A 26,921-nucleotide genomic window follows, 5' to 3' on the forward strand; every position below is an offset into this window, starting at 1 on the left:
GGGGAATATTAATGTTGAAAACAATGTGAGTCTCAGCTCTTTGGATGGCTCTGTGTTCAGTTGTGTAAAGACAGCACCACACACACATTTTTATTAGTTTTAAATTACATTTTTTTTTAGTTTCACACAATTGTTTCAGTTAGTTTGAAGTCTACTTTTTATTTTAGGTAATTAAAATTTTTTTTCACATCTGGTTTTAGTTTTTACTACAGTAACCTTGAATACCAGAATACACAAACGTCACTTATCAAGCACAATACACGCAATTACACACGTATGCTAAAATAAACACACCCACACTTAGCATATGCTACAGTGCACAGACATGAAGGTGCACTGAGGCATGCATGAACACATACATACACGACTGTTGCAGCTGATAAAGTTTAATCACACGGCTCTTCATCCCTGCTGGCTACAGAACATCACACAGAGCTCACCGCAGCGACGGGTATTTATTAAAAAGTAAAATAGAAGCAAATTTGAAATGTCAGATTAATGCAAGGAGATGTGGAACTTTTCTTTTAAACTAATAAAACTCTCTCAATAATGAATGTGGAACTAATTAGGCTACATTCCGTAAAAGTGCCTGAGGTTTGAACAAAATTTGAATTTTTTTATTTCTGTGAATGCTTTTACAAATATTCATGTCCACTGTCAAAGTTAGCACACACACACATGCACACACGCACAGGCTAATCAACACTAGCGACTATGCTAGTCTGCTGAGGTGGAGCGGCTCGAATAATCCTGCTCTCTTTCAGCTGAACTCCATTTCCATGAAAAACAAGTGACAGCAGCAATAAAGCAGGACGAAACACCCGGCCTGGCTCGGCCTCTCAGCACTTCTGCTAACTGCAGCTGCCGCAGCCATTTCCTGCAGAGATGCTGTAAACACTGCTCTGTGGATGCGCGTGTGTGTGTGTGTGTGTGTGTGTGTGTGATTCCCCTGCATGCCACACACACGAGCTTAAAGAGGACTCATTAGGATTTTCCCGTCGTTTTCAGTGAGGTTCATGAGTTTTGAACATGACCGCAGCGGATTTTAAATCAAACTGTTAAAACACAGTTTGATAAAACACAGTAATTGTTTTATCAGATGCTCAAAAATGATTGGACGAATTTAATGTTTTAATAAATTCATCCAGTTATTTTATTCTTTAAAATAATTTAAATATGAGGATTATAATTGCTGTGTTTCCTTGATTGAGACGCTCTGCTGATCTGAGCCAAGTTATGGTAAACAGGCTGGTACTCACACAGTACCTTCTACTACAAGTCTCATTCATCCTCTATATCAAAGTACTTTTATGTGCATATTTATCTAAGGAATGATTCGGGGGAAATCAGAGTTGAGTATCTTACCCAATGGTGCTTCAACACATGGACTGAAGGGGGCAGGGACTGCTCCACCAAGCTTTGGATCGGTAGATGACCCGCTCGCCAACCCGAGCCCCAGCTGCCCCGGTCATGGTCAGATTTGGGTATGTGTGGTGTCTGGGCCAGTGACTTTAGGGAAGCTGATGTAAACTTGCTTCAGTGCTTTGGCTGATTATTGATGTTTATTGGGGTGTTTAAGAGGAATAAAGTTATCTGTGGTCAGTAAGGTAGAAAAAAATGCCTGTGGCACACCAGCATACTCCACACCAACAAAATATGTTAAATACAAATGAAACACTGATAATCTCATGATACCTCAGTCTGCAACAACCACAACATGCTTCTGAGATCACCATGAATTCTTGCAGAAAAATGAATGAAAGGACAGGTGTACCTACATTTAAAAAAGCCAGTTTCCTCATTCAAAAGATGAGAAATACTCCACTTAGCTTGGTGCCAGACGTGAACCGTATTGGTTTTTTCAAGCGTCTTTCATTTCTTAGTGTTGTACTTGCCGGTCATCATCGTCTGCTCATTTTTCACTGTGAATCAGAACTGACAGGGGAAGAAGAGCTTGGTGGTGATCCAGGAAGTAGATGGGTCTAAATAGAGATAACATGAAGATGGCAGCCCGATAAACCTGCCGGGGAAGCATGTGTAATTGCTTTTTTAATGATTAATAGTTCAGCACCATACCCTCGACAGACTGGAGCCAACTTAACATTTCACCCTCACTGTGATTTTTAAACTGATGCTAGAAACAAACACTTCGCTGCCAACTGACACTAGGAGCTGTGGATTGTGGAATGAGCCTGTGGCAGTGTTTCTGCATCAGCACGTCCTGAGGGGAAGTTTAAAGATGGCCGAAAACACGACCGCTTGGCAGATTTTTCTCATCGCCACCCCAAGACAAGGCTTCCCACTTCCATCGTGGCAAAGCATCCGCTGCACAGCATGGTATGTCACGTCCGCCATGTGCCATATGTGAAAGACTGCAGGAAACAAGCAGTGAAACTCTGGTCCAGTAACACACAGCCCAGCTCTGTTTACACACTACACATTCAAAGAATTATCAAATTATCGCCTTTGCCGATTTTCCATCTATTTCAAAAACTAAGAAGCACAAATCCAAATCAGGTTTCATTCTTCCACTGAAGTTCTGTCCTCTGTTGCTGTTCACAGACCAAGAAAACCAGTTTATTCAGACATTAAGGAACTGGATTTGGCATCATTGAACTCTCCATCACAGCCTTCTGTCAGCCTCATTCTGCAGTTCTTCTGCCAAATCGTTTTTTATGTAGCTGAATGCACAACAACAAAAAAGATGCATATTTCATACGTGGTTATCAAATGAATCCAAGCAGCTTGGCGCAGGCTTCAGAGATGATGTTGGCCAACGAACACGACATCGCTGCCCTCTTAATCAACCTCCAGTGACACTCTGAGATCTCGCATCAGTCCTCGCAGTGTCCTCGAGCCTCTCGAGGGGTCTCAATCCCCATCTGCCGACAATGACTCAGACGACGACACCCGGTCCTCCACCTTGTTTAACACACGGTGGCGCCGTAAAGCAGGCACGGCTCAGTCTCAGGAGCAGATCTACGTTTTGATTTGAAGTGGAAGTGTAGAGGTTAAATCCAGCAATCCCTACTGTGGATTCATTCGCAAAGAGTGACGTGGAGCTAAATGCAAATCATACATTATCTATCAGGTTAACGCTGCATGGTAATCTCCTGGGAGGGGATTAGTTTAGTCACAGTGGAGCTAAACCCAACTAGCAAACATCGCACTGATGTGTTTTTGGTGATTGACTGTAGCTAGTTGCAGTGACGACTTTCAATTACAAGGAAATTGCAGAGGTGGGAGGCAACCTCCAAACAACTGCAGTGCGACTGTTGCAACTCATCTCTTTGCAGCAGACGGGTTGACTCAGGTGGTTACATTTTGGTTGTTTTCCTTTATAAATGCAAGCTTGCTGAGCACCTCTGTCATTTTGCTGTTGAGCTGCTGACGTGCATGGTCACTCTCTGTGGAGGATTTCTATTTCAGATCTATGAGCTTCTGGCAGGAATGAGTGTAGGTAGTAAACTTGTGCATTTCTGTGTATGAAGACAGCAACAGATTTGCACATGTGTTGATGCGCAAAAGTCGCTTTGAAAACGGGGACCGATTGCATCTGAGATGCAACCATTTCTGAGGCAGGAGATATCTCCTGCTAGTAGTAATGGCAACACGTTAACAGGTGCAACAACCAAACAGCAGTGAATATTTTCTGCTGTCATTTTTTTATCATCTGTAAACTACCCACAGTCCTCCTTCACGGAAAAAAAGGTATCCCGGAGTGTTTCAGGAGAAGCTGTCATGGCCATGAAGCTGTCACAGTCTTAATGACGGGTTCCTCAGCAGCCAGCTGACAGCTGTAATATGAGCTTCAGCTACAGCCTGTATTTCTTCTCCAGTGCTGAAAATCACTGACACTCACTGTGCAATCACAGCCTGTATGAAGCCACGAGTCCTTCTGTTCAATTATTCACCCAGCTCCAACAACACACCACCGTTCTCCACCTCCAGTGCCTTCATAACACCCTCACTTCAGTTACCATCGCCACAACTATCACACAATCAAACGTAAATGCTCACTATGGAAAACTGGAACTGGGGTGAAGGACGACACCGTGGAAGAAGCCGAGCTCACATCTTCTCGAGCTTTCTCTCTGCTGCACTTCTTTCCTCGTTTCATACTGCCGTCGTGCTCTCCGGCGACACGCCGCCCGTCCTGTTCCTGCCTCGTCCAGGAGACGAAATTCTTTTTCCACTGCAGCATCCTTTATTTTCAACGTATTTATCGAGTCGGCGGTGCCGACAGATCGGTCTCTGGGGACTCATCCTAACCCTTGTCCTCCGAACCTCTAATCATCAGCGCGGTGTTTACAGGGACCAATTAACCGGTCAATCTATCAGCTTTCCTCGCTGACATCTTCATTTTACAGCACCTCCCTACTGCGGCATACCTGGACCACCAAGTGGAACTAATGAAGCGGCATAAATCAAGCACACGCCGTGCTTTTACAAGAGCGAAGAGTATAGGTGGTATAGTGGGCTACGCTCCATTATCAGGCCTTCGGAGGGTTGTAAAACACAGGTATCTGGAGGATTGCCTTGGCCCTGTTCTCCTATGCTTTATTTAACTCTCTCTTCTCCTGATGCCCAATTTGCAGTCCTCTAAGTGACACCTCAGCACCACAGCGGTCCGCCTGAATTTATTTCCAGCAACAAATGGCATGGAGCTAAACAAAGCAAAGGCGACGGGGGGAGAAGAAAAGTCACAGGCTACAAATTAAATGAATAATACTCTGAATTACGCAGTATCGCCTCTTTTGCAATTGAGCTGCCTTCAGCAAAAAAAATCCCACAATGGCTGCGAGACGTTAAATATTTATAAGGCGTCGTCTCGAGGCTATATGGTCCGGGGAAAGCAGTTTCACTCTTTTATTGAACTAATATATATTCCCTACACACGCCCGTGCAAGCTGAAGAGCAGGACTGAGGGAAAAGTGAGAAAACGGAGAGAGCCAGAAGGTTGTTTTTCTTTTCCGATCGCTGATTTTCCTCCATTACGTCCGAACGCGACAGCTGAGGAAGTGATCATCTCGTTCTCATCCACCGTGCATAAACATCAGAGCCGAAATGCCAGCTAGAGGAAAAAAAAGAGTTTCCCAGAGAACTTGAAAGCATCATAAATCCCCGGACTCGATAGTGAAACAGAGAAATAATGAACATTTTATCAAACCCCGAGAGCTTTATATTCCTGAAAGTTACTCAGCACAACTTCGAAGAAAGTTCGCTAAAAGTCACGAAAAGATTTTGCACTTCTGTGAAAACGATCTTCAAACACGGTGTCGGTGCTGCAGGTCTATGTTGGCCACTGGTTGGTGGGACCGACGTACCTGCACGCCTTCGACAGCCGCGCAGTCCCTCCGACCATGTTTCACATTTGTTGTTTGTACACAGCCCTTTATTGCTATTTCTATAGTCATTTTTATGATTACATCTTCTGACTTTTTTAAAAGATATTTTCATCCCTTGCTGTTTGTTGACTTTACGACAAAGTCACCATGTTCCCTGACCAGAACTCAGGAGTGATTATTGAAATTATCGGAAATAACTCATGTCATACAACGATGACGTTTTGAATCCAAACAAAGGTCAGAAATACATCAGTTGAACCTTGACTGGCTGCCAGAGGAATACAACGAGGAGGAGGAAACTCCAGGGTGAATAACGTGAACATTAAAGGCCCAGTTCACATTTTCCTCTGGGAGTCTTTTTTCTCTTTTTATTCATTTATTTATGAAAAACAAATACAAAATATATTTGTTTTTCATAAATACATCTTTTGGCACTTTGAGCACCATCGTGTTAGTGACATTTAGTTCCATTATATTCAAGAGATATTCTCCTAAACTCACACCAAAATCATCTGGAGGGAGAAACCAGAGCAGAGGGAAAATATATAGAGTGGATTTTTTCAAAGATATTTTTCACTGCCGTTCCAAACCTTTTAGGTGGGTCTTTGCCTCCACTGCCTTCAAACTTTCCACCAGATTTGGGGAGAAGGCTGTCGTTCCCTTTCAGCAACCAGACCATTAGAGAGGTCTGACTCTAATGTTAAGGACCAGTTAGGAGTCCTAAAATACTCGAGGACCCTGGTAAGTCAGTATCTGCTGATCAAATGATCCTGATTTGATGGCATTTCCTAATATGGCTATATGTATATATATATATATGTATATATATATATATATATATATGTATATATATATACATATGTACAGGCAGTATTTTCCCTCAAACTAGCAGACTTTGGAGGGTTATCCCGACTTTCTGTAAGTAAAATAGGTAACTTTCAGCTCCCTGCTGCTGCTTCTTTAACCATTTTTCCCTCCATTACATCCAGACATGTCAATGAGGAGGAGACAAACATCAAGGCTGCGAACCGCCGTGAGGAAGGGACAAAAAACGCTGGAAGGCTTTCAGACATTAAAGCGCCGTCCGTCTTGGCTCTCAACAATGAAAGACTTTTTTCTCTTCATTATGTCGATTTGCTTTAAAGCTGTTTCGAACACCAAAGCACCTGTCTGCTCCTCTGTCTGGTTGATTCTGCCTTTACTCCCATGCAGATGCTGTGTGCTCGACAGCATCTGCATAGGAGCTCTCACTATTGTCCTACTCTCTCATTATTGTCCTACATACAAGCCGGAGCCCTGGCTCTTCTATAGAGCATGATTTCCTTTAGGTGAGCAAGTAAATAGATCAGCAACAGGGGAAAAAACCCCCATTTCCTGTCACATTTTAATTGCAGTGGTGAGATGAGGAATGGCGTTTTCTCCCGCCGTCATATTCAGTCATCCATCATTGCCTCTTCCATGGAGTGAACTTTAGGGAAAACTTCATTTTCCTCCCCGGTGAGGGCGGAGAAATGCCATTATGGTGTGTTTTACTCTTCCTCCACCTCCATTTTTTCCTTCTGCCCCTCGTTTTTTTCATAATTCCATTTCTTCTTTTCTCCTGATACTTTCTCCTGTCTCTTGTCACTTTGCTTCTTCCTCTCATTCATATTCTCTCTTTCAGCCACGGGGCGTTCAAGTTTCATTACGAGATAAAATGTATTCAAAGTGGGAGGTAGGCGGAGGGGAGAGGATGGAGAGATGGATGGATGCATAGCAGCCTGGTCAGAAAACACCTGAGGCTCTGTGTGTGTGTGTGTGTGTGTGTGTGTGTGTGTGTGTGTGTGTGCGCGTGTGTTTGTGAAGTAGTGAGAGAACAACTGGATGTGTGTTTGTCTATGCATATTTACTGAAAATTGTCATTTGTGCCTGTGAGCATTTCCCGTTTCTCTGTGTGACAGCATGTGTGTCTGTGTGTGTGTGTGTCCTGTATGTTTACAGTGAGAATGTGTGTGAATGTGTTTGTTTGCCAGCAGCATGTGTTTGCATGTGAACACTCCTCTCTCCAATATTCCAGCTGTTTATGCATACTATCTGAACAAACACACACACACACACACACACACACACACACACACACACACAGAGTCAATTCAGTTTAAGCACAAAATAAAAACAAGCTTTTTGAAGGTTAGAGGACATTCAGCATCATGATTCTTCTGTAACATGTACTTCTGTTCATGAAAACCATCAGTAGTTTGAACGTTTCCAGCACCTGGAAACAATGTTACTAAGGTTTATCCAGTCTAATTATTGATAAAATGCACAAAATTTTGTGCAGGATAACGCGTGTGTGTTATTGCTGCTGGAAGCACTTATTTATTCAGAATAACGGGGGAGATGTTCTCAGGACAGGTGTGTAGTCGGTGCAGGTGGATGCTCAGACCCTGCTGTGACCCTTCACTTAGTCACCCTGATGTTTTTGGCTGTTGTGCTTAATTTGCGCCTATTCATAAATCTGGTCTTCAGTCAGGTGTCACATTTTGATCTTCTTGACACCTCAGTGTCATTTTCATGTTTGAGGAGCTTCTTGTGGGATGAGGTCATAAGAAAAAATGACCGGATGCTGTGGTCAGAGACGAGTCGACGGCTTTTATTTCTTCAAAGCTGCTGTTTGTGGACGTTTCACTTGTTCTTTTTAGTTTTTGTGTGGTTATGCTAAATCTGTGATCTGAATAATTACACTTAACAAGTTCAAATCTGATGCTGAACAAGCACATTAAAGTTTTTTCTGTCTGCTAGAAAATGACCAGCTAGAGGCGTCAGAGTCTCAGAGGTGGGATATATTTTGGGGATGATAGTTGGTAGAGGCTGGAAGAACTTCTTGACCATTGCTGTGTTTCACTGTAAATGATTAAATAAGCACTGTGGACTCAGGGAAATATATTTTGCAAACCCCTCCATCCTCCTCACTTGAACGTAATCTCTGGTATTTTGGGTCATTTGTTGAAATGCAGCATAAAACATCAATATGTGATTTTAATAAAGTGACTGCACAAAGGGCAGACACTGACGCAGTTTGGGATGAAATCAGTCAGACTCACACTTGACCTCAATGCTATGTAAAGGAGAAATTAATGAAACATTATTGAATCTTATTGGGTTTAAATTAATCTGTTTTCATGGGTAAAGTTTGCTGAAATACTTTTTTCTTCTTTATGAGTGACGTAGGTCCTTCCTGAGTAATGACGTCACGTTTTGAAATGCCAGTTGTTGTAAATTATGTAGGAGGCTGGCCTTTCCAAAGATGAAAAACAGCCACTGAGTTTGATAGTTCGCGTTTGCTGGAAGAGCACCGGATGCTTCATCTTCAGTAGCCGATATTGTTCAGAGCCTGATCGTGATTTCAGTCACACTCCTGCAGTCTGTCCTCTGAACGTTTGAGTCACCGGTGACGTCCCGCAGTCAGCACAGGGGGGAGCACCAGTGTGTTGGAAAGTAGAGTTTGCAGAGCAATAAGAACTATGTACACAGAAGTATGCAGACACTTTTGTAATCACTGCAGAAAGTCTTCTTTTTTTGATCAAATACCCAGAAATCATTAGAGGATATATTATAAAACCAAAATGATGTCATGTCGGCCTGTCATCCTCGTTCACTGGATTTCTCTGCAACACCCCCGCTGCATTGATTTAACGGCCTCATTCAAATGAAAGAGGCTGCTGCACACTTTGACACACAGCTGAAGACGACCTGAACGAGGCCTGAAGAAGAAAGTTCCTTGCAGGAGCCGTCTTAAAAGGCAGAGGAGAAACACCTCCACACCTAACTGCGCTCTGATTTTAGGGGGACCCACTCCAAATGTGACATTAATTGCTTTACCAAAAAATGTATCATCTTGTCTAATTATAGGCAGACAGTGAATTAAGTCTGCGGTAAATGAGTCGCTGGACCTTTCAGGGCTTTCTTTGCCAGCTTTTGACTGACAGGAGAACATGACAGGCTGGCAGCCGGCTGCCCGCAGGGAGACAGAAATCAATAGCAGGTCTGCGATGGCGACAGAGACGAGGTGACTCGGGCTTTATATCAATGGATTAGTGAGAGGTAGCGATGCCGCACGGTGAAAATGGGAAAGAGATTAAAAAGGGAGGAAAATAAAAATGTGAGCAGTGATGTGTATGTGTTTCAGTTTCTGTGTGCGTTCTGTGCGTGATCTTTCCTGTTTGCTGCCCTCATGCAGATGGAGTGTTTGCAGAGTGTGTGTGTGTGTGTGTGTGTGTGTGTGCGCGCGCGCAAGACAGAGATGGTCATCTCCTCAATAAATCGGCGTGTGATTTAATGGCGTGTCGTGATGTGCTGCCGTTAGCTCGATGCTTTTAATCATCTTGAGGGAAATGTAGATAGTCATTCGAGATTAGTGAACACACACACACACACACAAACACACACAGACACACACACACAGACACTCTGATAAAACAGGTCAATTCAGTTTTATAAAAACACTTTTCCAAGTTCATATAATTCAGCTACGAACACGGCTTCACCTTTAAAACGTTTTTTTATTCATATTCAGACCTTTTTACTAAGATTGTGTTTTTTTGAATTTCTGTGTGGATTAAAGACAGAGGCAGTTGTGTTAACACTAAAATTAATGAAATGTTTTGACTCTTTTTTATTGTTTTAACTTCAGTAAAAAAAAAAAACTGTTTCCTTGCATTATTTATTATTTAATTCATCACAAAAAAGCATATTTTCACTACTTAATGTTAATATTTGGATAGAAAATTATGAAATATATGTGAAAATATATACAAAGAGTTAGGGTTAATTTTATGTAATTTATGCGTGTGTAATTAACTATAATATGAGCTCTCACATGAGTGCCTGTGACAGAGAGTCACAGTCCTTCATGTTCATCGTCTGAGGCTTTCCCCTCTGGTGCTTTTACTGTGAAATACTTTGATACTTTTATTTTGGCAGCATGAATAAGTTACTCTAAATTCCTGCAAAGTCTGAAATTACTTTCACTCAAATGACCCCAGAACACCAAACACAGGAGCTGGTAATATATTAAATGGAGATTAAACGAGCTGCTTTAGCCACAGAAGGAGACACCAAAGTTCTTCTTTGTTTCCTCACATGGAGATAATAAATCATACAACACTTCAATAGTCTGCTTTATAAGACTTTCAGTGCTTCACACAAGTATGCATGCCTGTATGTTGTTCTTGTGAAGGTTAACATGGATTTAAAGCATAAAAAGAATTTCTGACTCGTAAAGAAAACTTGAATCTTTAGTTATTTTGATCAAAGCACTTGTGATTCGTGTGGTCTTGGAAAGCCCTGCAGTTAAAGTGTCCTTTGTAAATCACAGTGCAGCGATGCCATACTCTTTAAAATAGGCCACATGAATGGGAACGACTGTGTATAGGGGGATATTCAGCTTTACGTTCAGTAAAACGACGCGCTGTGCTCCAGCCTGCAGTAATCATTCTGCAGCGTTGGCTTTCTGCAGCACTGTGCAATCACATTAGAAAGGTGTTCTCCATAAGACAGGCCACTCGGATAAGCATAAATCTACATAGCAGCAATTTTTTGCCCTCAATAAAAAAGTTAAATAACCGCAATATGCTCCGACCTGCAGTCGTCACATTAAAGTGTCACCTCTCTGAAGCACTGTGCAATCATATTACGAGCCGTCCTCCGTGAAAATGGGCGCTCGCATGGACGTAAATCTGCGGAGATGGACTGAATCTGTGGGAGGACGGTGAGCCCAGAACCTGGTCTAACAGTAATCTCCATAAAGCTGTGGTGTGAGGAGGTGGCTCCTGTGGAATATGTACTCAGCATCCCACGAGAGCAGAGCCTCCAATCCGATGGTGGCCATGGAGAGGCTCGAGCCCCGACCTGCTGACTGGATTCTGCTGAACACGCTGGAAGTAAAACCTCCCCACCCGCCATCCTCCTCCTCTTTCTCCATCCTATCTAGCCTCTAGTCTTCCCCTCCGCCTCCATCTCCTCCGTGTGCTCGGCTTTGTTAGACTCCTTCTTTCCTCTGCCGTCATCACCTCCTCTTTGTTCCCTTGTACACAAACTTCCTTCTTTGCCGTCTCTTCTTTAGCATTCTTGTCTCTTCCTCTAATCATCCTTTCCTTCCCTCCTCTTTGCTCTCCTTTCGTTTAGTCTGTCCACTCCTACTATTATATTATTTTACTACTTATTATTTTGTGTCTCTTTCTACATAATTTAATTTTTCCTCTGACATATTCTTCCAATCCTATCCCTTTCTTCTGTTCTTCTAATATTCCCCTCTCGCTTTGACATGAATCATTTTTCTTCTAAAACTGACATTTCCACCAATTCTGTCTGCAAAAAAATCCCAGTTACATACTCCTTTGTAGCAAAAATAAGCGTTTGTGATGACCAAAAGTGCACATCGATAATCATCAACAAAGGTTTCAAAGTCACTGTGAAGACACTAAAGGAAAATGCAGACAAAGGAAGTGAAACACTTCCTGTTTCCTGTCAGAGCCATGATCAGAAATATCATCATACTACAGCTGATACTAACATAACTCACAGAAAAACCTGTTTACACGACAGGACGGTAAGTTCCACCCGTCCCACCCACTGGAGATCAGAGTGTGTGACGTTCCTGCCCTGGAGAGCGATGAGAATCAAAACATGAATGAATAGTTGGCTGTAGTAAGCTAGCTGTTGGTTTTCAGGAGGTTATTGTTTTTTCTTTCTTCTTGAGCAGCCTGTTAAGAAAAGCTCTGCAGATTTTGAGCAGTTTGAAAGCTGCTCAATAATCAATCAATAAATGGTACCCTTTCATTATTTTGGGTGTAATATGGAAATTTGTTTTTCAGGTTTGATAAATTAGAGGACAGAATCAGTCTAAATGTTGCTTGAGCTCTAACTGAACTTTTCTTTTGTTCTTGTAAAAACAATTTATTTGTTAAAGACATTTTTAGAAACCAGAACCTTCAAACATGAGATCAAGGCTGGCATTTGGGGCTGAACTTGAATCCTCGTGTCATTCGGTTAGCTTTGAGCATCTCACTTGGTTAAGAAGTTGTGGTTTGAGCAAAAACCAGGAACAGATATAACACATGTCACAGGGCTCCATTTTCCAGGTCACAATGACATGCATGACATCTCTTCACAGCACTGCTGTAGGTCTGCTACATGACCGCGCTGCTTTATGTTGATTGTGAATAAGACATTAATATATGACTGCAGCTCGGACCCACGTTAACGTCCGACCTACATTCTTTGATTTCCTGTCCAGCACGTCTGTGAACTGGAATTTTTCTCCCGTTATTTGAACAATAAAAAGAGAAATGATTTCTTATCAGCTCTGCACTTTTATATATTCATTTTATTTATTTTTAGCACCAAGTCAGAGTGTAAGTTATGCATCTCAGCAGCCCGGAGGCAGACAGGCTGCTGCCTGCTAATATAAACGCTGTCTCCTGTGACGCTGACAGTACTGGGAGGAGGTAATTGGGGTCTTTAGTCTGCAAAAGGCGTCTCTCTCAATGGCATTATTCACCCAGAGTAATCAGACGCAAGAGGATCGCATCTGCCGTCCACTGCCGAGGTCGATTTTTGCCGCGCTCATCTTTAGATGCCCGGCTAACTATTTGGAGGAATAGGACCTCCGTTATTTCCTCAGCATTGTTGCTATAGCGATCAGGAATATTCAGCTGAAAATAATGACGTTTTTTTAACCTGCGCTGCACTCTGCAGACTCCGTCTGGCAGCATCGAGCAATAAGATTACCCAGTGCGTAACCTCTGCTGTTTGCTCCATCGCCAACTGTAATTGTCTGGAAAGTCCTGCAGCAGTAATTTGTAGGACGGACCCTGTGAGCGGATTGTGTATGGGGCTTTCTATCACCGCTTAGAGTCTGTGCATGCAAATTAGGGCCACGCAGATATTAGTTACAACTGACAGGAGCCACTGTGTTAAAAGGCCTGCTGTGCTACCAGAATTAGCATGTTCAGCTAGGAGGACAAATGAGATGAGAGTGATCCTTAAATGCAGGGCAAATGGGGAGAAGGGTTACAAAGCTATTGTGGTCCGCGCTCTACTGCGCTCTACTCTAGACTACACTAACTTTACTTTTTATTTTCTGCACACTAAAGGTACACAATAAAAAATCTGTAAAATGAAGGAACTGTTTTTCTGATAATGAATTTTAAAATTTACATAAACCTCTGTAAAAACACCTTAATGACAGAAAATTACCAGGACACAGGCTGCTGTGCAGTACTGCACATTCCTGCATTACATAAGGACGGCAGGTAGAATACAACACTGCTACACACCCTATTACATGTGCCATTAAATGAGTCGCAAGGATGATAAAAATAAATCATTCTTGTAGCTGAGTTTGGAAAAACACCTTAAAAATGTTCTGTGTGAAATTTTAATGCTGGTTGTGTATCTCTGAATGAACGTCAAGTTCACTGATATGAAAACACAAGTGTGAAAGTTCACATACTATTAAAAACTGACAGTTTTCTTGTCTCAGACAAAGTCCATTTTTTGAGTGGCTCCATGTCTTTGTCATTTAGTACAAACTGTTCTTATAGTGCTGTGATGAATGCAGTTTACTTAAAGCCAAACACTAGGGGAAGTACAGGTTTGCTGGTGTGATCACCAGAGTGTCTACATTTGTCTAGAAAAAAAAAGGTTTTCTATTGCCAGACACAACCGTCTGCAAACAATCATGGCTGACACTAAAGGAAAAACATCTGTCAGGTCAAAAGTGCACACCTAAAATATTTCAGATATATTGAAATGCAGTTTTCTTAGTTATTTCTAGACATTTTCTGATAAAACCTCCAGCAAAACATCTCCACAGTTTAACCAAAAAGCATTTCCCTCATGTTCCTAATGGTGTCAACATCTGGAAAATGCCTCGTCGTTGCATTAAAGACAAACGATCACAAACGGTGGTGAGGGAAGAGCAGAAGTAGAAAGTAGAAAAAAGGGGAAAAGAAACAGGAAAAGGGAAAGTACCTTTCTTGTGAGTAGCTTCATTTTTGGAGCCTTTGGGGTCTAATAAAAAAAAGATGAGAATTAAACACAGCATATACTAACAACACGTTACCAACTACACGTTGTTTGTCCTGGTTAAGGAAAACAACCGCGTTGTCTATCAAGGAGCGAACAAGACAGCAAGGCTCGATTATCTACGGTGTCGCAACACTCTGCCAACACTCGGCCGGGGTGAGTGTGTGGCAGCGGGGGAGACTTGGGGAGGGCGGGAAGAGGGGGGCAACATACTGTGAAGGCAATAGCAGGAAGGAGGGATGCATGAGACTGTAGAGAAACAATCTACTGCCATACTGCAGCGGGCAGGACAGGAGAGGCGATGCACTGAGATGAAGAGGAGGAGAGTTGCAATGCAGTTCTGTCAAGAGGAGCTGAAGTAAAACTAGCAAAATGCACTACAGGAGATGCAAGAGGCCATAGAGAAAGAGGAGGAAGAGGAGGAGGGCGGGGAGGTGCAAAGACTACATGTCAAACTGGCTTCATTTGGATTTTTCCCTTATCTGGACGCTTTTGACCTCGGTAATTTTGGGCAACGGGTAGACGGTGACTTACACATTTCACAACAATTCGAATGAAACAAAGCAGCCGATTCTCCGTCCCCATCGATAATTCGACTGGCAACAGAAATGGCGCTAACCCCAAAGGTACGGATAAATGATCGCCAATCTGAGATGTAATTCCAATTCTTCCTATTAATATGAAGTCATTTGGCTGAAATGGAGCCCATCTGGATGTCAAAAGGTCCTACTTCAACCCCCCAAGAATGTAACAGCCTCTCACAAACGGGCCACATTATATTGTAGCTGAGAAAGAGAACTTTTAGTCTGCACAAGGCTGATTGATAGTGGAAAAATGCCAACCTGCTAATGTCAAGGAATCAGAAGTTAAAGCCGAACGATTCATTGCTCCGAGGTCTTTCCCCGTTCGCCCTTGGAAAGACAAAGACTTTGCCCGATGTGCCACTGAACGTCAGCGGCTCATCGGATTGGTCTAAAAAAGTTTAAGAAAGGAAACAAAGTAAAGGTTTTCTTCATCAGCACATCCTCACAGCCGCAGGCTAAACTGTGATTTAACACCAAGCCGTCTAATTTTCTGCAAATCACAGACTTCCAAATCAGACATAACGTCAGAGTCAACCTTCAGGTATTAAACAGTTCTCATGCACTCAACAACAAACACATTTCTTTTCAAACTATTTATAACTACACATTTTCTCTTCCAGTTACTCAGAATTATGAACAGAGGCCAACAAAACGTCCTATCGATACACGCCGAGGAGATTGTCTTCCTTTCGTAGCTCACGTTTGTTGATCGATGTCCTATTTTGTCTCTGAACTGCACTGAACTGAGAAAACCGGGCCCATCCTGCTTTGCTGTACTTGACAACTGCCAATGTGAAGGATGGCAACTACACCCAGTAGAAGTCTGCAAGCGATATTGTAATCTGTCACTGTCAGCTTGAAAAAAAAGGGAAATGGCTTCTAAGATAGATGGAAAGTATTCGTCGTGACCATGAACTGTTGTAGACAGGTGACTTTAACTCTATAATCTGCCCGAATCCACCAAAGGCAATTTTTCCTCCCTCCTCTGTGCACGACAGTCTCTCCGTGTCAGGGCTAAGCCCAGGCTTAGCCCCGCGGCCAGGCGGCCTGTCGAACATCTGAGCACCTGATCCTGGCATTAATACCACAGCAGCTTTGGTTTTTTTGGACTTTTGCTTTGCCAGCAGAGGGGATCTCGTAACGCAAGCTAATTACTAGCACTGTGTACAATCAATTCTCCTGGCTTTGCAGCAGAGGTACAGAAACGAAACCCGAGGAAAGGAAAAAAGCTCGCCTCTGCGTTCGAAGCAAAGATGCTTTGTCAGACAAATACAGGGTTTCCCCCGAATGCTTTTCTCTCTACTTTATACCCCAGGCTCCCTCCATCAGCCGAATGTTGGACGCATCTGCCACGTAAAGCCCGAGAACAGCAGCCCGCGGCCCGATTGTGTGGCGGAAGTGAACAATTACATGCCAACCTCTCCATCAGGCTATTTAAATGGATTTGGTGGGCTTAAACCTTTTTTCCTCTGGCTAGTAATTAGAGGTGCGACGGGATGGCGCAGGAGGACCGAATGGCCCTTTATAAGGCAGTATTCCTCTCCTTATAAACTTATTAGCCACGGACCGGTGGACTGCAGAGGGAGGAAGACAGAGTAATGTACCCATCGAATCCTTTTACACATCTCAGAGTGGCTGTGTGCAGCCTGAAGCTAAGAAGAAGGTTTTTGCTATCTGAGGATCAAGAAGAAACAACAACAATGTGAGCTATTTAAAGCAAACAGAAGAGGAGGGGAATTCATTCATTTCGACAACATGGCTCATTTGACAGTGCTCTAATTACCAGCTTGATCATTTCCTGTTCGGCTCACGATAATGAACAGATTTAAACTTTTGACTGCAGAAATTAGTCCAAGCACTCTCATTCGCCTCTTTCCTCCACCTCTTAGACTCCTCTCGGTCCGTTTTGGTGCCCTCGCCATCCCATTCAATATTCCTCTCTTTGCTGCCCTTGCCGTTCTGCCTCCTCCTGCTAGACGCTCAACCGTGATCAATATTTTTGTCATAACTCTGGGGAGAGTCACCTCTGTGACGACATTAAACTTCCTCGCTCCTTGCAATATATCCCTCATCCAAATTTCCTGGCTTGGAAAGGAGAGGGCCGTTACCTTGACTACTAAGAGAGCCACGAGACCTTCCTCTGGGCAAGAATGCCCACTCACCCGAACAGATTTCAGCGCTTGCATCCTTGTAGAGTTGAGAAAAAAGAGGAGGGTGTAGATATTGTAGTTTGCATCCCAGAGCTGCTTATTCAAGACTGCTGCAAGTGTAATACATAACTGAGGAACACTGGGTCCGCTGGGAACTGTGTTAGCATCAGAGTTCCAGCTCTAAGCGAGCACAAATCTGTTCTGTGCGACACCCTGCATTTCACTTCTGCACTTCTTCCTAATCTCCCATCGTGGGCAAATCCCTCCAACTTGGTCGGCCATTTGTGTTTTTCTCTTTGTCTTTCTCTCCCCCCACTCGCTCTCCCATCCATTTTTTCCCCCGCAGCCATTCCTCCATCCTACGCTCATTACCTTATGCCCATTAATCCCATTAAGTAGCCATTAAACAAGTGCTGATAACACCAAATGAACGTCAAGCTCCGACAGCTAATAACTAAAGTCCCACCTCGGCACGTTCAACCCCAGCAAGGAGAGAAGGAGGAGGAGGGAGTCGCACAACACAAGAGAAGCAAAGAGTTGTGTAGCTTTGTGCAGCAACAGCTCCTCCAGCTGTGCAAGGACAAAGAGAGGAGGAGAAAGAAAAGAATCTCTCGTCCTCTGTGCATATTTACTCAGGACCACCGAGCTCAGAAGCAAAGTGACCCAGTGATGATTTTTCAGTGAGAGGTCTTTGATGATTTTGGTTTTTGATATCAGGAGGAGGGAGCTTTGCCAAACAAAATAAAAGGACTGTTTCAAGGAGCAAACTCGAGCTATGAAGCAACAACGGGGGCCGCTCAAGAGTGCAGAAGATGAAAACCTGCTGAAGCGCACACGGATTTTAAAGCTGGTGACACACTCAGTGTCTTCTCAGGCAAAAAGCCCTGCCTTGCAGACGCGGGGGGAGTTTGGTTCGCCAGCGGCCTGTTCAGGTCGAGCCTGAAACCAGAAGCTCGGTCCGAGTCATTGCCCTTGCTGCTGCTCGGCTTGAGTGATGAGGAAGGACAAGGTTATGGCAGAGAGGGAGAGGAGAGTCGCAGCTGTAGTTGGCGCCATTTATCAAGTGCGCACGAAGACACACACTCGGACACAAGAAGAATTACACAAACCCTCCTCTCCCTCATTGGTTCCCTCGCTAACCCCCCATCTCTCCCTCTCATACACACTCTTTTATCTCCACGGCGCCGTGTGGCCATTCATTACCGGGGTAGTACATCAGAAGGGCTCGGTGCTGCTGTCTCAGGAAGTAAAAAACCCTCCTGTATGACCTCACCTGCTACCTGCTCACCTGAGCAAATGTTTCAAGAGTCAGATTGCTAAAATAAAGGAGGGCTAAACAGATAAATAGGGGACAATTTCTTTTTTAATGAACTTGTCTTTCAACCACAAATAAGGGAAATGGATATGCAGGAAGAGATGAGGAAAATCAAAGGAAGAGGGAAGAAAAATGAACAATAAAATATAAGAGAATAAAATAAAAGATCTGATCGCTATGCAGAAATAAATAAGACCAAATGATGTGTGATGAGCAAGGAAACTAATACAGAAGCAAAAATTAAGAACACAGCTATAAGCAGCAGACAGAAATAAAGAAAAGGCAAAGACAGATGTGAAGTTTGAATGAAACACTGTAAAAACTGAGAAAGCAGGAAAAGAGAAAGGAACGTAGGATGAAGTCATGGATTATAAACAGCTCGTCCTGAATGTGTCACAAGTGCTTGCTCTCCTCTCTCCAGCAGAGGAACCCGCTAAATCAATTGGAAGCTTTTTGCCCATACACTGGACCCCTGCACCGGATCACTGGAATTTCCTCTCGTGCTGCCATAGTCATAGCTCGGGGCAGATCTCATCACTTCCCCATCCTGTCCCCTCCTGCCCTCCATCTACTGTGGCAAAATTAGCATGGCTGGTGCTAATTGGATGAGCATGTATGCTGTGTAGAAGGGAAAAAGAGGAGCACGGGGAGCCCACAAACAAGAAAACAAGAAAAATAGGAGGGAAAAGACTATTTCTGACATGCAGCAGTGGTGAATGAAGAAGAAACACCCATTGCATCATGGGAATCCCCCAGCAGCCTATGCCTATTACAGCATAACTAAGGGAGGATTCAGGGTCACCTGGTCCAGCCCTAACTATATGCTTTAGCAAAAAAGAAAGTTTGAAGCCTAATCTTTAAAGTAGAGATAGTGTCTGTCTCCTGAATCCAAACTGGAAGCTGGTTCTACAGAAGACGGGCCTGAAAACTGAAGGCTCTCCCTCCCATTCTACTTTTAAATACTCTAGGAACAACAAGTAAGCCTGCAGTGTGAGAGTGAAGTGCTCTAATGGGGTGTAACTGTACTAGGAGGGGCCCTGGATATGATGCGTCTTTCGGGACTTTGGATGTGAGAAGGAATTTAAATGTATTTCTGGAAACAACCAAGATCAGCAAGGTCAATGAAGGGACGATAAATATCTCTTTTTAATCCCAGTAAGTACTAAGAAATTACACCAGTCCAGCCTAGAAGTAATAAATGCACAAACTAGTTTTTCAGCGTCACTCTGAGACAGGATGTTTCTCATTTCAGAGACATTGCACAAATGGAAGAAAACAGTCCTACATATTTGTTTAATATGTGCATTGAAGGATCTATCCTGGTCAGAAATGACTCCAAGGTTCCTCACAGTGTTACTGGAGGCCAAGGTAACGCCATCCAGAGTACAATAACCTCAGTTTGTTGTGAATTTAGATTTACATTTCCTATGTTCCCCATCATAAAATAGACATCAGTTTTACTGTAGACAGAATATCTCAAACAGCATGTGGCGTTCCATTCAGTAAAATAACGGTGGTACACAACAAGAAACAAAAAGATATTTGAAAAGCAGGTCAATATTAAAAAAAGACAAATGACACCAAAATGGATTCATATAAATAATATAACAGTGAAGCTAAATCTAGTGTGTTTCCACTCTAAGTGCTTCACACTACAAGGCTCGTCCATCCATCCTGCACCACACAAATCCTTCTCACTCTCGCTCTGATGGATGCTTCAGGACCAGTTTGGGGTTCACTGTGTTGACCGCCTGATGTCACCTGGATGGTCTCGGGGTTTGAACAACTGACCTTTCAAATGGTGGCCACCCCACTCTGCTTCCTGAGCCATAGTCGCCTCAGGCACTGACCCGACCTCCTCGGGCAGCTTGTTTCATAGCTGTGCAGCTCTGCATGTGTTCACTTCTGCTGGTTTTAGTTTAAAAAAAACAAAACTTTGTTCTGGTCTAAATTGGAAATTGTGCAAAAGACAAAATGAAACTGTGTGATGCACCCGGTGTGTTCTCAGGGTAATACACAGTTATCAGTGTGTCTTCACCGTGTTGGAGAATGTGCACAGGTGACGGTGATGTTTCCACTACAGCAGCTGAGAAGCATGCTAGTTGAAGGATCCCTTCCTTAAAAAGCTGTGACGTGTACAACCCAATCTGACATCTTCTAAGGAAACACGTTCGAGCGATCCGTGTGCTGAATGTCACATCATTACAGACACGTCACTTATTAAAGTGTTCCCACTTAGCCTGTTATGGTGATGATTATTTTTATTATAATACCCGCCGTGCTATTCTAGTTCTTTTTTTGCTCCCTGCCTGATTCCCCTACTGTGCAAGTACATTTTTTTTTGTTGTTGTTTCTTTCCCCCCGAGTTTACGAGGCCGCCGAGCTGTCAAGCTGTTTATTTCATGGGTGTGATTAATGCAGGGGTGTAGTCGGCTGGTAAGGGACGCACACAAACACACACACTTACACACAAAAGACTGCATGAATGAGCAAGTCGGAGAGATCACGCTATGTTACTCTGTCGACCTGACAACCATGACAGAGTCTGGAAGTTCACATCGAGCTGTCTGCTAACGACGGCCCCTGACACAATTAGCTGAGCACATTATATAAAAGATGGGCTCCTCCTCCTCGTCCATACGTATCTTCATTACAGATCTGCGCTCGTTACAAATTTACCCCAAAACAGAAAGTATCGCACCCGTTTGAGAACATCTGAGCTCATTTAAATAAACGTGTCTGTGTTACAGGGGACACTGGGACTCTTATTATTCTGTGCGTGTGCGGCACAGCGCCGGAGAGTAATTTCATCTGCATTAAAATTTTTTATTACATCGCATTAGAAGAAGGAAAAAAAGATTAAAGCTATAAATTCAAATAACTGCCACACAGGCCTGTTTAAATCCTGATTTGTAAAGGTCAGTGCAGTGCTAGCTTCAGTAAATCACGCGGGAGTGTTGCCAAGCAGAGCTGAGGAGAAATCAAATTAAAAAAACAGAAATGATCTCCAAAATTGACTTGCGACAAACACCTGAGCAAACCCTCGGCAGGTCGGCCGTTCTGCAGCCACGGCAGGTTTAATAATGCGCACTTAGTCACAGTGAAAACCCTCCGCTCCTCTCAACTCTGTCCTGCATGAACTGAGATATCCTGCTCACACAGATCACCGTATAATGGGTCGTACCATTATGGGCTCAGCAAAGAAAAAAAGAAGAAGAGAGAAGCTCCATGGCAGCATTCATAAACAAAGCTGTGATTCACTTGTGCACATTCTGTGTACCTGTGTGCTCAGTGTACAAAATATTAGCAACACCTTTAGGTTTCACCTGTTTCTGATTTAGAGACGACGGGCAGATGCAGAGCAGCAGACAAATAGCATCGCATGCTGACCTGATGCAGGCAGCGTTAGGTAACGTACGTCATCCCTCCAGGTTTGATCACCGCCAGAGATCCCAGAAAACATCTGGGTGAGAAGTGAACGGCAGAAATCTTTTCAGGTTATTGAAAAGACGAAGGCGAACCTTCTTTCTACCCCAGCAGATAACATGCCACTTACTATATTACACACACACACACACACACACACACACACACACACACACACAAGCAGAGTGCTTAACAAATATATTGGACCACCAACAAATTAGTGGTTTATGCCACGGTTGACCTGAATGGACCAGGCAGGTTCTGTGTGTCGCAGCGTTTTTGTGTTTCTGTCTAGAATGAATTCAAATGAAGTCTCATGTTAAAAAACAATTTTTCAAGGTCAGATTCATGATTTATTGGTGGGAAACTGACAAAAAGTCTAATAACTTAAAATATTCTCATCTTAACATCTAAAGGTTTAAAACGTCACATCACATTTGACCTCTGACCTCTCCTTCAAGGTCAACAAACTGATGTGGTCAAAGTTATAATAATGATTTATGGAGTTATTTAAAACTATGTTTCTTACTCCCATCTTTTCAATGTCAATCTTGTTTGTGTTGGAAACATTTATTTTATTAGGACTTGTTTTATGTATATTTTTAATCGAACAGGTTTATCTTATTAATATATTTATATTATAAAACAAAATACACTTGGTGTTTATTACAAAACATTTAAAATATGAATAAATCATGAAATAAATACTACACATATACTATATTCATATAAAAAAAAAATTATAATTATACAAAAATTTTAGTAGGGTACATTAAAATGTGTTTCAGTGGGTTTATTAAAGTATGTTTAAAAAGAACAAAGAAAAGAATGAGAGCCGCCTCATATCGGGAAGCTCTCTGAGAGCTTCCTGTTTTTTAAAGTTTTAATGTAAAGTTTTAATGTAAAGTTCTTTAATTAAAAATATAATCATGTAATATCTTATCAATGAATTTTAAAGTTTACAGTTTTTGAAAAAGCAGTAAAGCACATTATTATTTTGCATCCCTGAACAGTAAAAATGAGTTTTAGTTATTTTTATTTAACATTTCTAAAATATTTGACAGATGGTCTCATACCTTTGTGAAGCTCTGTTCACACACACACACACACACATACACACACACACACACGCTGATCTGATCACAACCATTTTACATAAAACAGATCAGATCAAATTGAGCCAAGTGTAAGGGCCATTTAGATATTTATAATTATTAATTAATGGTTTGACAAATCTTGATAATAACCTGAAAAGGTTCACTTTTCACTAAAACTTGGACAGCGCCTAAAACGTGCGGTGATTGGTGGATGGGTTCCCATGTGCTTTTGAGGTTCATGTTAAACCTCCTGCAGACCAAACTGCTGCCAGGTAAGACTCGAACTTGTTACACATCCCACTGCTCTGCTTCTGATCAGACTTGGAGGGGAACTGAGCGTACCTCTCACTAACGTTTGAACCAATCTTCATCCTTTAAGTGACGACAGTAGGACAAGATTTACTGTCTGGACTGCAAGGTGCCAAGGGTAGCAATGCTTTGGCAGCCATATATACCAAGTAAGGCACATGTTGTAACAGGTGATTAAAGGTTAATACTTAAAGAAGACGTGTTGATAAAAGCTGGAATATCACCGGGGTACCAATATTTTGTACACATGACCCGATAAACTAAACGGAAGCCATTAGAAATTTCTCACATCCACTTTATAAAATCTCAGTTCTGGCAGTTTTAAACATGCAGCAAGGCTTAAATGTCAGAAAAGCACGAGGGGAAATCAGTTTGTCTGTCTGTTCAGATGCTTAAAGATGCTGTAAATGTATTTTTAACCCATTGCATTAGTCATAGACTTTGGTGGATACAGAGGGCTGCCCCAGTTCTCTCATGTCCAGTCTGTGTTCCTAATGCAAGAAGGTTTAAAGTAGAAACCTCTGACATGTGTCTTTATGGGGGCTTCCATTCAGGGAGGTCACTTAAAACTATATCATCATCATCATCATCATCATCATGAAGTCATGGTCAGCAGCACACTCATGGGAGAGAGGCACATTACCTTGACCACCAAAACAAGCACTCAGGATACTGTGTGGATACCAAGGAATGTAGCCAACTAGCTTTGTGATTACTAAAGTCCTTACTGGGGATTCTGTCATCTTACCATCTGATTGTGGGTAAAAGTGCAAGGCTGGACTTGTGTTAGGGGAAAAAAAGGTGGGGGTGGGGGGGTTGGGGTCTGACACCTAAACTGAGCCGTGGGAAGAATTACCTTTGTTCCATACTGCAAAGGGCAAATATAGGAGATCGACAAATTGAGAACACACAGAGACATTGAAGTGATTAAATATACAGCAACAAAGTTTCAGCAACATCGATGTCTAAACATATTATTTTCCTTTTTTCAGTGAAGCTAATAAATACAAACCTTTTTTTCTTTGGTGACATTCTTGGCTAAACTTGGCTAAACAGGCATTTAGAGAAGGTAATAAAATGCAGACACAGTGCAGGTCTTTTCAGGGTATGTTTGGCTACATTCCCGTTTTATCCGACTGAGTCTTGGTGGCAACGCCTACCTTTAAAATTTGGTCGGATTCTGGCATCGTACCCCGAAACCTTGCCCATGAGCTTGTCCAGAAATTCGGACGGTGGCATCGGGGAGGCAGCTTTCCTTGCTGCAGCTTCTTTGGATGCTGCCAAGCTAGAAGAGAAAAAGGTAGATATGGTCAGCAAGAGAGGAATGGTGGATCCCAACAGTTTTATGCAGCCTCGCAGTGTTACAAACAAACAAACAGTTACGTTTCATGTAAATGATCCAAAAGAGCCTGATTAACCCCAAAGATTACATAAACTCTGTTCCAATAACACCCTCCCATCCAAACCTTTAACTGGCAGACATGTCTGTAAAGGTTCTTAGTCATCCAGGTCATCGTAGTCTAAGGAGCTTGGAAAGAAAAGCATCTGGACTTCTTTAAGTTCCTTGAAGACATTTCATCTGAGAAGCTCCTTCAGTTCCAAGAGCAAATGGTGGAGAGTCCCAGATTTTAAGCCCTATGGGAATGTCCCCCCAAGAGGGTCATGGATTGATCCTCTACCTCTACACGAGCCAAGGTGTGAAAATGGGTGTAGGTCACAATCGGCCAGGGTTTCGGGTGAATCCATAGTGAAGCCTAGTCCCACCCTATCATGTGATTTACTGAGGTCAAATGGCCCAGGATGTGAGTGGGCGTTAAGGCATCTGGGAAGAGATCTCAAAACTGGATTATAGATGGCAGAGAGTCAGTGTCATAAGCCCCACCCTCTGTTCAAAGATGGTCATTCACATTCCTCTTTCAAACCATCTGTCTTCTCTGTCCAAAATTCTTAAACTCTGGGATTCTCCACCAGTTGCTCTGAGAACTGAAGAAGCTTCTCAGATGAAACGTCTTCAAGAAATTGACAGTAGTCCGGAAGCTTTTCTTTCCAAGCTCCTTAGACTTTGCGTGAACCTCATTTCATCATTTCAATGACCACATCACCGTAAAAGAATTATCACAAGTTGGTGCACTTTCACCCAAACATGATGTTTCTCAAACACTGATGAAAAGCAGCCATCACGAGTCGTTATGCCATGAACACAGGCTGTCATGTGTTACAAGGAAATCTGACGAAAGAACCAGAGCATGGCTGAAGTGTACGAAAAGCCCCAACGTACGTACTCACATGTAAGTCTGAGCTGTCGATGGCCTGAGAACACATCTTTTACTCTAGTTTAAACAAATTTGGTAACAAAACACGTTCATTTGTGATTCTAATCTACATCTCTGAAAGATCAAAGAGATTTAAGACACTAAAATGTACCCGTGTGAGAAAAAGCTGACAGGCAGATTCTTTGTTGTTGTTGTTCATTTTAACAAAGAGGTAGATCACACTAATAAATGATTAAATCAAATATCTTAAAAATCACCTTTGGTCCTCTGACGGTTATCCCTGCTGGCATAAAGCAGCTGCCGGCCACACCACAGATTCAAATCAAATTAAATTTATCCTCATTTGATTTCATTTCGTTTTATCTATTTTAATTAAAAACTGACTAATTAAAACTTTACAGTCTGTGAATTTAACGCCTGGCTACTAGAAACATGCTTTTTTCTTTTCATGAAGTTGTTACTCAAACAAATGCTCTGATTCACTTAACCAGCTCCCATTGATTTTGCAGTTCAGTTCTTTACCTTATTAAGCTCATCATGCTCATTAGATGCTCTCTGCATAATGCCAAATCCCCAGCCTTGAGCCCACAGACATACGACGAGTCCAGAGCAAACAGTCAATAACGCTGAACACACAGACGATGATGGACTGCGCTAAAAACCAAAGCGAACAGCTACGGCACATCAAAGAAAGACAAACGGGCACCAAGCGGCTCTCCTGCTGCCATGAGGATCACCGTGGTGACCCAGCTGAAAATATTGGTCTTGACAGATATAGTAAATGTCAGTGCAGCTTGGGACATAAACGCTCCTGCATTTAATGAAATGAAGATGAGCTGTGTTCGTTACCTACAACTGTGGCAAAAAGTCCAAGTCATTAAACTTCCCACTGTGAGGCCTGAAAATATACTCAGCATTTTACTGCAGGGGAGCATTCCTAACTCAGAGCTTAAATCTAAACAACAAGGGGCCTATTATGCTTTCTGTTATTTTCTGTCATATTAGTTCTCTCATAATGGCGGTGAGGAAATTTCTAATGATGAGGTCAGTGTGCGTACAAGTTCAGTTCAATTCAATTTTATTTATATAACATCAAATAAAAAAATAAAAAACAGTTGCCTCAGGCACTGGTACAAAAAGCTGCAGGCTGCAGTAAAAACTGTGGGGTCTGCATGATGCCACCCACAGGCGGTATCTTCATAATATTATCAGACACAAAGTTCTGTGAACGCACTGCTGTTCAAACCTTTGTTTGCAAGAGGAGGCCAATCAGAGGAAAGCTGGATTTAAAGGAAGCTAGAGGATGAACTGAGAGGCACAGACCATCAAAGTGAGTCAGTCTGCAAAATC

At 42.6% G+C, this 26,921-nt stretch overlaps 1 protein-coding gene across 5 annotated transcripts in view; it reads right to left on the reverse strand.

Moving 5' to 3' along the window:
- glra1 (glycine receptor, alpha 1) overlaps window positions 1-26,921 on the reverse strand; it is a 124,032-nt gene that overhangs the window by 75,362 nt on the left and 21,749 nt on the right. For 2 of the 5 annotated variants that reach the window (XM_005453220.4, XM_019363289.2), the window contains exons 2-4: window positions 24,459-24,583; window positions 24,155-24,166; window positions 14,364-14,402 (exon numbers count right to left, since the gene is read on the reverse strand). In XM_005453220.4, coding sequence (XP_005453277.1) covers window positions 14,364-14,402; window positions 24,155-24,166; window positions 24,459-24,583 — 176 coding nt within the window. Of the gene's footprint in view, window positions 1-14,363; window positions 14,403-15,259; window positions 15,318-24,154; window positions 24,167-24,458; window positions 24,584-26,921 lie in introns of those variants that run through there. The other 3 variants (XM_005453221.4, XM_019363293.2, XM_025909641.1) reach the window with 2 other exon arrangements.

This window comes from Oreochromis niloticus, linkage group LG2 (genome assembly GCF_001858045.2).
Source record: "Oreochromis niloticus isolate F11D_XX linkage group LG2, O_niloticus_UMD_NMBU, whole genome shotgun sequence".
NCBI classification, from domain to species: Eukaryota; Metazoa; Chordata; class Actinopteri; order Cichliformes; family Cichlidae; genus Oreochromis; species Oreochromis niloticus.